The following is a 12,393-nucleotide window of genomic DNA, read 5'->3' as shown; positions in this document are numbered from 1 at the left end:
TTTATTCGTACTTGGCGCACAGGCCTGAGCTAGCCCTTCCTTACATTCCTGAGGAATATCTAAGCTCTGAAATTCTCGGTGTTCAGGAGCCACGCAGTCAACTAAAGTGAGTTTGGATCTGGATGCACCACTTGGCCCTGGGACATCATCAATAGAGAGGGAATTGGCCGCAGATGAATTGGATGATCCTGAGAGAGCAGGAGGAGCTCCGTGAACCAAAACTGGTGAGGCCACGCTGGTGCTACCAGAATCATTGTGCATGTTCCCACTTTGATCTTCCTGAGTAATCTTGGAATTAGGAGAATTGGCGGAAAGGCGTGGACAAATGCGCCGGACCAGGCTATCGAAAGCGCATTCCCCAACGACCCCTGATGGTGCTCCCTGCTTGCATAAAAACTGAATTTTTTGTTCTCTGGAGTTGCGAACAGGTCTATGGACGGAGTACCCCAACAATTGAAAACCCTCGAGAGTGTTTTGATGCAACTCCCACTCGTGACAGACCGACTTCAGACGGCTCAACGAATCTGCTGTCGTGTTGAGGGTACCCGGAAGATGTTCTGCTGAAAGAGCGATATGGTGATGAATCGCCCACTCCCAAATCACTTGGGCCTCTTTGGAGAGCAGCTGAGATAGAGTTTCACCCTGATTGTTCACATAGTGCATTGCCGTCGTGTTGTCTGTACGAACTAGGACGGTTGAATTCCGTATTCGTGGAAGGAAAGCCTGTAACGCTAACCGAATTGCCTTGAGCTCCAGAAGGTTGATGTGGAGACTGCGTAGTTCGGGCGTCCAGTGACCACTCACTTGAAGGTCTTACAAGACCGCTCCCCAGCCTTCTAGAGAGGTGTCTGTTGTTAGTATTAAAGGAGCTAGAGCGACTGTGAAAGTGAGACCTCTCGAGATATTGTCTCTGATCATCCACCAGCTGACCGCCTGCGACGATGGTGCCTTCACCAACCAGTCGTCCAGGAAAGGGAAAACTTGTAGCGATAGTTTTCTGAGAAATGCTGCAACTGGTGCCAAAACCTTCGTGAATATCCGCGGCGCGGATCTGAGTCCGAAAGGCAGGACTTTGAATTGAAAGTGGCTCTTGGCTACTGAAAAGCGTAGAAACCTCCTGTGGGCTGGGTGGATCGGAACATGGAAGAATGCGTGCTCGAGATCCAGAGTGGCCATGTAATCGCCTGGATTGAGAAGCTTCAAAATGTCCTGTAGGGATACCATCCGAAACGATAACTTTAGGAGATAGGTGTTGAGCTCCCTCAGGTCTAAAATTGGACGCCACTTTTCTACTGTCTTTCAAACGAGGAAGAACCGGGAATAGAATCCATTGCCTCGATGGGACAGAGGCACCTGTTCTATTGCTCTTTTGAGAAGCAGTTGGTGAGCTTCTAGACGTAGGTGTAGATGTTTGGATTCGGTGGCGCGAGGGGCTCTGGATGGTGGAAGGTGTTGAAACTCCAGCGTATGGCCAAACCGGATAATATTGAGGACCCACCGATCCGATGTGATGATCTCCCAGTTGTGGAGGCATTGTGATATCCTGCCCCCCCCCGTTGTTACAGGGGGCAAAGGAACAGTAGACAGAGGCTGAACGCCGCTATTGACGTTTAGAAAATCTCTTCCCTGACGTCCCTGTCGTCCTCTTGAAGGCTGGCGAGAGAAAGACGACGTTTGACCCTGGCGCTGAGAATATTGGGCTCTGTAAGATTGCGCTTGTTGTGAATAGGAGGAATAACGCTGCTGTTGAGAACTACGTTTGTACGAAGAAAAACCTCGCCCTCTTGCACCACGGAAAGGGACTTTGCGGTAATGCAAGGTTCCAAAGGACCTTGCCGTATCTGTATTCTTTTTATATCTCCTCCAGTGCATCGTCCACATGCTTGCCAAAAAGCATTTCTCCATCAAACGGTAGGTCTAGGATTTTATTCTGAACCTCCGGGCGAAACCAGGTGGCACAAAGCCAACCTTGCCGTTTAAGGACTGCAGCACCAGCCAAAGTGCGAAAAGCAGTGGTAGCAATGTCCATAGCACAATCTATGATCTCTGAAGAGAACCGCTCCCCTTCCTCCAAAATCTTCTTTGCGTCAGCCTTAGATTCGTCTGGTAGCTGGCCAATGTATGGGGATAAATCGCACCACATTTGGCGATCATATCGTCCCAAAATTGCTAAAGCGTTTGCTGCCCTAACAAGAAGGCTGGACATTGAAGAGAATCTTTTTCCCACATTGTCTAGTCGCCTACCCTCCTTATCCGGTGGTGTGGTAAGGGGCGCCGACGGATTCTTTGACTTTCTTTGGGCCGCCTGAGATATGACAGAATCCGGCTTTGGTTGGCCAACCAGACAAGCGGGACCATAAGCAGGAGCCTTATATTTCTTCTCCAGCCTTCGAAGAACAGGGATGACGGTAGCTGGAATACTGCATCACCTTAATCCCCTCACTCCAAACATGTTCCACAATCGGGATAGAACGGGCAGACTTTTTAAAGGGTTCTTTAAAATCATAAAGAAAGCATTCCGATTGTTCAGAAGGTATGGGAAGGTCAAACCGTTTGGAAGCCCTCTCCATGAGGTTATGGAAACCTCCAATGTCCGCTGGAGGAGAATTCACAGGATCCGGCGATGGTGAAGCTGGATCCGGAATGACAGTCGTCCCATTCCCTATCTGGATCTGGGACTTGTCCTACACTTTGGCCATCGTCTGATGAATCATCCTGCCCCGTGACGACATTCTGCTGACGTTCTGTTGGCTCTTGGTCCGAAGGCTGAGGAACTATCATAGTCGGAGGTGGCAGTGATGGAACCTGCCCCGATTGTTGGTCAGAGGGATTTGATGGAAACCTCCTCTTATAATCCAACAACATGAGCTGCAGATCAGTAATGAGCGAAAAAAACGGCATGGCTACCATGCCCTGCTGCAAGTGTTCCTGTGGTCTTGTTTGCAGCATGTATTGTTGCTGGTCCATAACATAGTCTTCTGAGTCGGAGTCCTGTTATTTAACTCGTAATTAGGATGGACTATATGCATCCCCATAAGGACCATCCTCCTCATCTGAGAATTCCTCCTCTTCTAAAAGGAGTGCCAGACGTAATGGTGTCACCCTCTGAGGAGATGTCATCTCTGGCGTAATCTTCCTTTTAATTGAAATTTCCACTTTTTTAATCGTCGACAACGTCTGCGACGAGGTCGTCGTCGGAGGGATCGCCGATGAAATTTGGACCATCGACGACGATGGAATGATCGTCGACGAGCTCGTCGTCAATATCACTGTAGACGACGACGTCGTTTTCGTCGTCACCATCGTCGTCATCCTCGTTGTTGGACCTGGCCCTTTTGGCAGGTTCACCCCTAAACTTTTTTGCATTTATCCTAGCCTTTTTCCCTATGTAGTGTTAGTGGTTTTAGGCCTCTAGGCACTTTAGCACTGTGGCCTAGTGTAAAGTCCCTGCGCTCAGTGTTACATTTAGTCAGACTGGCCTGCCCTCCCATAGGAATGCATTGGGGATTCCCTTCTCAGTGTGTGGTAATGGTAATTCCTGTTATGAGAGGAGCTGTGCGGTCAAGTCTGGTATGTGTGAGATCGCGAGAATAAATGCTGCACAATGGTGTGCGCAGATTTATTATAACTATAGGAGAAATACCACTTCTAGAAGTTGGCATTTGTGTGCTATTTCGCCTGCCTGCCTGATGTGGAGTGCATGTCTGGCTTGTGATTGACAGGGGCTGGATGGTGTGGGGAATTCCAGGAGCCAGGGTAAGTCAGCCCAGTGGTGAATAGAGAGATCTGCATCTAGATTGGAGGGAGGAGTTGCACCTGGGACCTGAATAGGACTGTGCCTTCCATCCACAATGCTGGCTCCACCCCCTGTGGTGCGTCTGAGCACCTAGCCCCCACCTGACAAAGGGGAGAGGAGCTGAGCACAACAAAGTGCTCCAAAGCTCCCCCAAACCAGTTACATCTGGTTTCCCCCCAGCCCTGTGCTGTGTCACAAAGGGGATATGTGTATAAAAGAAGGGGCTGTGACCAAGGTTCTCTCTGCTGTGCCTGTCCGGACGCTGGGGGCTGCTGCTGCTCGGCTCCAGGAGGAACCGCCACAAGGGACTGCCTCCCTGCTGGAGGACCCTGTGTGCTGGCCAACCTGAGCCCAGCCTTGTGCCCCCCTGAACTGTGTCTTTATTTGGAAGAGCGCTTGATGTGCTCTACATTTATTATTTGGGCTACATTTATAATTGGGATTTGTGATGGTGTTGACAGTGGCACCATTGGCCCTGTTGTGTGTAAATAGTCCCCTGTGAATATTGCCTAGTGCCAGTTGGCACAGTGTATATTATGTGATTATGTTTCTAATGTATTTAGGACAATACAAAGGCTATTTTTATAAATAACCTTGTGTGGAGTTCCTTTTGTGGTGCTGTGTGCATGGGGTGTTGTTGCTGTGTGCGTGCGCAAACGCTTTACACATTGCCTCCGGGATAAGCCTGACTGCTCGTGCCAAGCTACCAAGGGGGTGAGGAGGGGTTATCTTTGGAGTGTAACTCCCTTGCCCAGACTAGAGTGGTGGTTTCTGCCTAGCTTTGGCGCAAGCCTTAGCCAACCAGAAATCCCATTTCTAACACTCGTCGACGTCGATGTAGTCATCACCGTCGTCGGCACAAACTGGCATCACCTGTAGCGTCGACGATGTTGCTGTCGACGAAGTCGATGCCGCTCTCGTCGACACGCCCGTCGACGGAGCTGGAACCAATGTTAGGTGAATCTTTGATGTCGTCGTCGACGTACCTGAAGCGGTCGTCAACGACGGATGGATTTTCTCCTCAGTTTTACTCTCTGGGGGTACTGAAACTGTTTTTTTTAACAGCTTTTGTTTCCCAGACGGTGGGGGGGGGGGGGGGGGGGGACAGAAGGCCCCTGGCTTGTCTTTTGAGTAGAAAGTACCTCAGAAACCAGTCCTTCACTCTCCTTTGCACCTCGGTGAGGAGATTTTAAGGGACTGCGCCTTTCAGACCTACCAGAGGTCTTTTGTAAAGCCTTAGCAGGGGGGTCAGCTGAAGTTGAAGGAGAAGACCTACCCCTTTTTTGGGATCTCCTCGAAGATGTTGCAGAGGATGTCTCATCGCTGTCGCTGGATACAGTCTCTTTTCATGACATTAGCTTTTGTAGCCAGGTTAGCAAACGTCCCTCGCGGTCTCTAAGGGTCTTTGATGAAAAAGTCCGGTCTCTAAGGGTCTTTGGCGAAAAAGTCCGGCAGATCTTACAGTCCGTGTCCTTGTGGTCAGGGTACAAGCAATAAATGCAATCTTTATGCTTGTCTTCCACATAAAGCCTTTTCTTTGAACAAGTGGCACAAGCCTTAAATAAAGTTTTTTTCTCCTTGTCTGACATTCTGAAGAGAAATAGCAGTGAAAGATGAAAATTCCAGAAGTTGAAGAGAAATCTGAGTAGAGCTCAGTGGAGACTCCCTTAGCACAACGTGCGGTAGAAAATCTGAGGCTCTGAGACTCTCAGTGAGGTTCTATGGGGTGAGGCTAATCTGATTGGTTGTTGCCTTAGTTTGGTCTCTTTTACAAAAAGAGGTGGATATGCTACAAAAGGAGATGAGGCCTAGGCCTTTCTTTCTCTTTTGTATATACTGCTATGTTATTTTTCTATTTACCGAGACTCCCATTCTGACGACGGGGAATGATACAAGCCATGGGAATCTATGAAAGTTCCAATACTGGAGTAACTCAACGAGTTAGACTCTCCCCCTACACCTCAGAACACAAGATACTCATCTACGGAGTCCCTCAAGTATCGTCGCAGAGCCCAACACCCTTCAAAGTCTACATAACACCCCTCATGGACAAAGGAGAACCCACAGGATCAACATAGTATCCTATGTCGATGATACCCAGCTGATCCTCTCCCTTTCCGACTCAACAAGCACCACCAAAGCAAACTTCACAAAATGCATTAACAACATTGCTGCTTGGATGAAAAACAATTGCCTCCAACTCAACACAGACAAAACCGAAGTCATAATCTTCGGTAACAACCACTTCCCCCAATCTTCTGCCTTTTGATGGCCCTCCGAACTTGGCCCCCCACACAACCCCCACAGACCATGCCAAGAAATTTGGGATCATTCTGGACAGCAACCTCTCCATGAGCAGACAGATCAACACTGTTGCCTCATCATGCTTCCACATCCTGTGAACGCTAATCAAGATTTTCAAGTGGATCCCACTGAACACTCTCAGGCTTTTATCACAAGTAGACTTGATAACGGAAACGTCCCCTACATCGGAATCCTAGCCCATGTCCTACGCCAACCCCAAAACACCTAGAACGCCACTGCCAGAGTCCTCCTGAACATCCCTCAAAAAACAAATCTTTCCACACCTCGGGGAGAGAGCCAGCCACCATGCCTTGAGGACGTAGATGGCTGAGCTCCTCACTGCCCGCGATTCCCACAACCACATCTAATCACCATTTTTCCCTGCTCCAATGGGGAAAGTTCTGCTGAGCAGTCAGGACCTTGGTGGAGCACTCAGACGCTTAAGAGCAGAACATTTAGTATTGGAGCCTGCTGTCTTGACAAAATGGCGGCCTGGCTTTATTAGCGGTAGCCACACTGGACTTTGTCCGCAGCTGCAGAAGAACGCTTCGCAGGGTTGTTGCCCTTACCTTCAACCCAGATCTGCGACTGGGGGTGAACGTTTGAAAAGTTTCAGCACTCCGACCATCATCTCCTTGCGTTTGCTTTGTTCGCCCTAAGTTAGCAGGGTATGCCCAGACGTGTGCCCCTTGCTCACTTTGCCACTGGATTCAAGCTAGCCAGGCTGAAGAGGGCTGTTAGCCCGATACAAGTCCGACGATGCTGGTTTCCGATCCAGGGAAAACATGGCTTGGCAGTTCGGGCGGGACTGTTCCCATGAGGATCAGGGTCAAGACTGATTTGCATATAGCTGTGTATGAACTGGGGTGGCAAAGTGAGTTAAAGAATGATGATGGATTCAACCCAGATCTGCGACTGGGGGAGAGAGTTTGAGAAGTTTCAGCACTCCGTCCATCATCTCCTTGTGTTTGCTTTGTTGCCCTTACCTGCCTGCATCAATTTGGACTCCACGAGTGTGCAGGGCCCACGCAACATCGGCCACAGCTTCAAAGCAGTGCTGGTGCGTCGTGCTGGTCAACCGCCCCTAGACTTTGCCATAGTTGAGATGGCGGCCCTGCACTGACTGCGACGGTCGCGTGCATCCATGCGTCTCTTCCTGGCACTTTAGTGTTGGTGCACCCCCAACCCCTCTTGGATATGGAGGGGAGTTGTGCTGGGGACGCCTGGGCCCCGAGAGGGATAACTTGCTATCCTAACTTTGCTGCACTTTTACTAGCCTGGAGGCCTGGCCCGCTTCCTCCTCTTTCTGGGGATCTCTAGCTGTAGGGGTGCTGTGGGGCACAACGGGGGTGCGGACGCCCGTGTTAGCGCATTGTGTCCTCCTGCTTGACTCACTTTTGGGCCGGGGGAGGCTCTACCTTCGTGGCTCCATGCCCGCAGCACCATGAAAGGAGGCTCATGATGAACACCTGATCGCTCTCTACTTGAGCAATTGGGAGTGTGTTTATGATGCAGTTGCTCTCTTTCATCTGCGGGGGATTGAAAAGTGAACTGTATAGGCCTCCTGGATTCCTGGCGTGTGGGGGGCCACTTAGAGCGGTCCTGAGGAGGTGGACTTCTTGCCGAGCTTCCGCATCTTGGTTGTTTGGTTGGATGACTGCCCTTATAGACTTTGATCCCCACTCTGAGCTGTTACTGCCCTCTTTGTGGCCCTTTGACAACCCCCTGGCCAGCTACATCACTGGATCGACAGCCTGTAGGAGTTGTGCCATCACCAGGGGGTACATTTGGCTGGTCCTGCAGATGAGTGGTGGTGTGTGGTTGTTCTGACTTCCAGCACTCCCTGGGCCCTCATTGAAGAGACCATGGGCACACACAGCGGTCCAAGGACGATGCAACCACGAGCGTCCCCATACACAGGATCAAGCAAGGCGCTGGCGGTGGGGACATGGCGTACATGAATGATAAGTTTGAGAAACTTATGGCCGACATTGATGCGTCCGGGGAATGTTAGGAGGGTAAAAATCTACTCTCTCACTGTAGAACTGGGCCTTATTCAGGAAGATTTGCAGAAGATCTCAGAGAGGGTAGCTACCCTAGAGGGCATGGAGCAGATTCGGACACCAGCTATTAAATCTGTGGACCATCGCATTATGGCTCTTGAAGCGCAGACCCCGACGCCTGGCAGTTCGCTTGGATGACCAAGAAGGGCAGGTTGTCGCAATAATGTCCACATTGTGGGCTAGCCTAAGAGTGTTGAAGGGGTCTCTCTCTGTTGGCTTATCTGGCAGCTTGGTTCCAGGAAGTGGTGGCCCCAGAGGGCCTCTCCAAATTTTATACCTTGGCGAGTGCACACAGGGTGCTGGCGCAGATACCTCGCCCTAGGGCCGCACCCGGTGGTGGCCCACCTCCTGCACTTCTGGGATGGGGACCATCTCCTGCAACAGGCCCACGTGCACGGCCCCTTTGCAGTAAAGAACGCCAAGGAGTCTCTGTACCCTGACTTCACCCTCCAGGTTCAGACACAGAGGGGGTCATTCCTTTAGATGAAGAAAATGCTACACGACCTGGGTCTGCTCTACTCCTTGCTTTTCCCTGCTCGACTGAGTCCAGACTGCAGATAAAGTCGTTTTTTCACTGATTCTTCAGCGGCATGGGACTGGATTGAACATTTTGACAAGAGCGCTGTGTGACCTGAGATGCCAGAACTGCAGTGACCTTGGTGCCCCAGGCGCCAACTATCTTTGTTTTGTTTGGTTATTTTTTTTATATAGCGCAAACTCGACCTGAAGGTATTAGAATGATTTACATGAGCACCTGTTACAGACAGGCCCATTAAAATTTTTTGGGCACTGGGAGATTGCGTGATTTACCCAGAATCACAGAATGTTGAGCATTCCTGTCGAGACTTGAACCCAGTTCCCCATCTTCGAGGTCGGCGGCTCTAGCCGTTAGGCCACGTTCTTGCTGCAGGGGAAGGGGGGTGTCTCTCGCTACTAAAATACAGGTGGCACTGAAGCAGTTGAGGGCAGTTGAGACAACTGCCTCTCCTAGAGCCGGCAAAGTCGACTCTCAGCACCAGTTCTCGGAATGTTGTACCTCTGCTTTGGACTCGGTTACCCCTGGTCTCAAAAATACTCTACTGGGGTCACCCCCAGGGGTCCGTAGATGATTCGGCCTGATGCACCTACCAGGGCATCTTGTGGATCTGCCCTGGAAATGTTTTCAGGAATTGGATGGCTTACTACTGTTGCTATACTGGGTCATGTCGCGTTGTCGCACAGTACTTTGGAAACTGAGCCTGCAGGTGGCAGAGGGTGGCCTGGTGGCGCACGATGTGGAGTTGTATTATTTGGCGGTGCAACTCCGCTGTGTGGCTGGCAGTCCTATCTGTGGAAGGGTGTGGGTGCCTGTGAGAGGGGCTCTCCATCTAAGGATTTAACTGGTATCCTATTGAAGCCGATGCCCGTCTCCAGGGTGCAGACCTTGAATGTATTGATTAGGATGGCAAGTTATGGCTGGTCCCAAGCCCTGTGGCGGGCCCGTGCTCCGATCCCATATACCTGCGACCTCCCCCTTCTGCTTAAATTCGCAAGTTATGGTAAACCCCATGATCCATAACTCGCAAAAAAGCCAAGCAAACCATAATGCAAGGCTCCTGCCTTCACCCTTGAAGACGCATTCACAAATGCTGTAAATAATCTTATAGATTAAATCACATAATACCCTTAACACTATGAAATGTAAAACTAGGACTGCAGAATTATTTAGCAGTTTGGGTATGTATTGTCATTTAATTATATTGTGCTTTAGGTGTTGTTACTGAATGGATACTGTGAGGTCATTAGTATTACATTTGTTGAGCGAGTTTTGGTTTTCACTGCTGTGGGGTGAGCAGCCACTGTTTAAACTGGAACAAAGAAACACACATTGAGAATTCACGCAGAATTAAGAAAGAATGGGCAAAGGAATCTGTGATATTCTCTACCCTAGAGCTGAAACTTCACATGTGCCACAATCATATTTGGAGACTCCATGGTCCACGGCCTTGACTGGAATGTCCATGACTTGCTGATAGTGAAGGTAAGCAGCCGTGTGTATAGCAGCTGCTTGTCTCACTCTCTAAAAGGAAGTTTTGAGAAATTCATTCCTGTATTTCAGAAACAATTTTAACATTCCCAGGGAAAGAACAAGAGCTGGAAAGTAAATTCCAGTGTGGGATACCAGGCGTGGTGAGAATCCGAGATTGTAATACAACTAATCAAATTATTACAAGCAGAATGTGCCATGCCACAAGGATAACTTCTCCCTCAAGCAACAGTTAGACCAAAACCCAGCACAAGCCTGAGGAACATCACATCTCACCTGGACTGCTTACCTAGTGAAATCAGAGTCTCAGAGGTTTCCCTCATCACGTTCCTGTAGAGTTCCTTCTGCCACTCTTCAAATTCCATCCACTGCTCCTTTGGGAATGAGGCAGCAATGTCATCGAAGGTATCTGTAGCCTGAAACAGAAACCAGCATGCATGCTTTAACATCAATATCCTGAAACCAGTCTGCATGCTTTAACATCAATATCCTGAAACCAGTCTGCCTGCTTTAACATCAATATCCTGAAACCAGTCCGCATGCTTTAACATCAATATCCTGAAACCAGTCTGCCTGCTTCAACATCAATATCCTGAAACAATTCTGCATGCTTTAACATCAATATCCTGAAACAAGTCTGCATTCTTTAACATCAATACCCTGAAACCAGTCCGCATGCTTTAACATCAATATCCTGAAACCAGTCCGCATGCTTTACCGTCAATATCCTGAAACCAGTCTGCCTGCTTTAACATCAATATCCTGAAACCAGTCTGCCTGCTTTAACATCAATATCCTGAAACCAGTCCGCATGCTTTAACATCAATATCCTGAAACCAGTCTGCCTACTTTAACATCAATATCCTGAAACCAGTCCGCATGCTTTAACATCAATATCCTGAAACCAGTCCGCATGCTTTACCGTCAATATCCTGAAACCAGTCGGCCTGCTTTAACATCAATATCCTGAAACCAGTCCGCATTATTTAACATCAATATCCTGAAACCAGTCTGCATGCTTTATCATCAACATCATGAAACCAGTCTGCATGCTTTTAACATCAATATCCTGAAACCAGTCTGCATGCTTTAACATCAATATCCTGAAACCAGTCTGCATTATTTACCGTCAATATCCTGAAACCAGTCCGCATGCTTTATCATCAATATCCTGAAACCAGTCTGCATGCTTTTAACATCAATATCCTGAAACCAGTCTTCATTATTTAACATCAATATCCTGAAACCAGTCTGCATTCTTTAACATCAATATCCTGAAACCAGTCTTCATTATTTAACATCAATATCCTGAAACCAGTCTTCATTATTTAACATCAATATCCTGAAACCAGTCTGCATTCTTTAACATCAATATCCTGAAACCAGTCTTCATTATTTAACATCAATATCCTGAAACCAGTCTTCATTATTTAACATCAATATCCTGAAACCAGTCTGCATGCTTTTAACATCAATATCCTGAAACCAGTCTGCATGCTTTAACATCAATATCCTGAAACCAGTCCGCATTCTTTAACATCAATATCCTGAAACCAGTCTGCATTCTTTAACATCAATATTCTGAAACCAGTCTTCATTATTTAACATCAATATCCTGAAACCAGTCTGCATTATTTACCGTCAATATCCTGAAACCAGTCCGCATGCTTTATCATCAATATCCTGAAACCAGTCTGCATGCTTTTAACATCAATATCCTGAAACCAGTCTTCATTATTTAACATCAATATCCTGAAACCAGCCTGCATTATTCACCGTCAATATCCTGAAACCAGTCCGCATGCTTTATCATCAATATCCTGAAACCAGTCTGCATGCTTTTAACATCAATATCCTGAAACCAGTCTGCATGCTTTAACATCAATATCCTGAAACCAGTCTGCGAGCTTTAACATCAATATCCTGAAACAATTCTGCATGCTTTAACATCAATATCCTGAAACCAGTCTGCATTATTTACCGTCAATATCCTGAAACCAGTCCGCATGCTTCATCATCAATATCCTGAAACCAGTCTGCATGCTTTTAACATCAATATCCTGAAACCAGTCGGCCTGCTTTAACATCAATATCCTGAAACAAGTCTGCATTATTTAACATCAATATCCTGAAACCAGTCTGCATGCTTTAACATCAATATCCTGAAACCAGTCTGCATGCTTTAACATCAATATCCTGAAACC

The 12,393-nt window shown here is 48.1% G+C and overlaps 1 protein-coding gene across 3 annotated transcripts in view; it reads right to left on the bottom strand.

Moving 5' to 3' along the window:
* Positions 1-12,393, bottom strand: part of LOC146806240 (uncharacterized) — a 231,090-nt gene that overhangs the window by 184,674 nt on the left and 34,023 nt on the right. For all 3 annotated transcript variants that reach the window (XM_085623481.1, XM_085623483.1, XM_085623482.1), the window contains exon 3: positions 10,479-10,605. In XM_085623481.1, the coding sequence (XP_085479607.1) occupies positions 10,479-10,605 (127 nt within the window). The remainder of the gene's footprint in view (positions 1-10,478; positions 10,606-12,393) is intronic.

The sequence above is a fragment of the Triturus cristatus genome, chromosome 8 (assembly GCF_964204655.1).
Source record: "Triturus cristatus chromosome 8, aTriCri1.1, whole genome shotgun sequence".
Classification (NCBI taxonomy): Eukaryota; Metazoa; Chordata; class Amphibia; order Caudata; family Salamandridae; genus Triturus; species Triturus cristatus.
The sequence above is the reverse complement of the archived record's forward strand: the minus strand, read 5'-3'. Positions and strand labels throughout refer to the sequence as shown.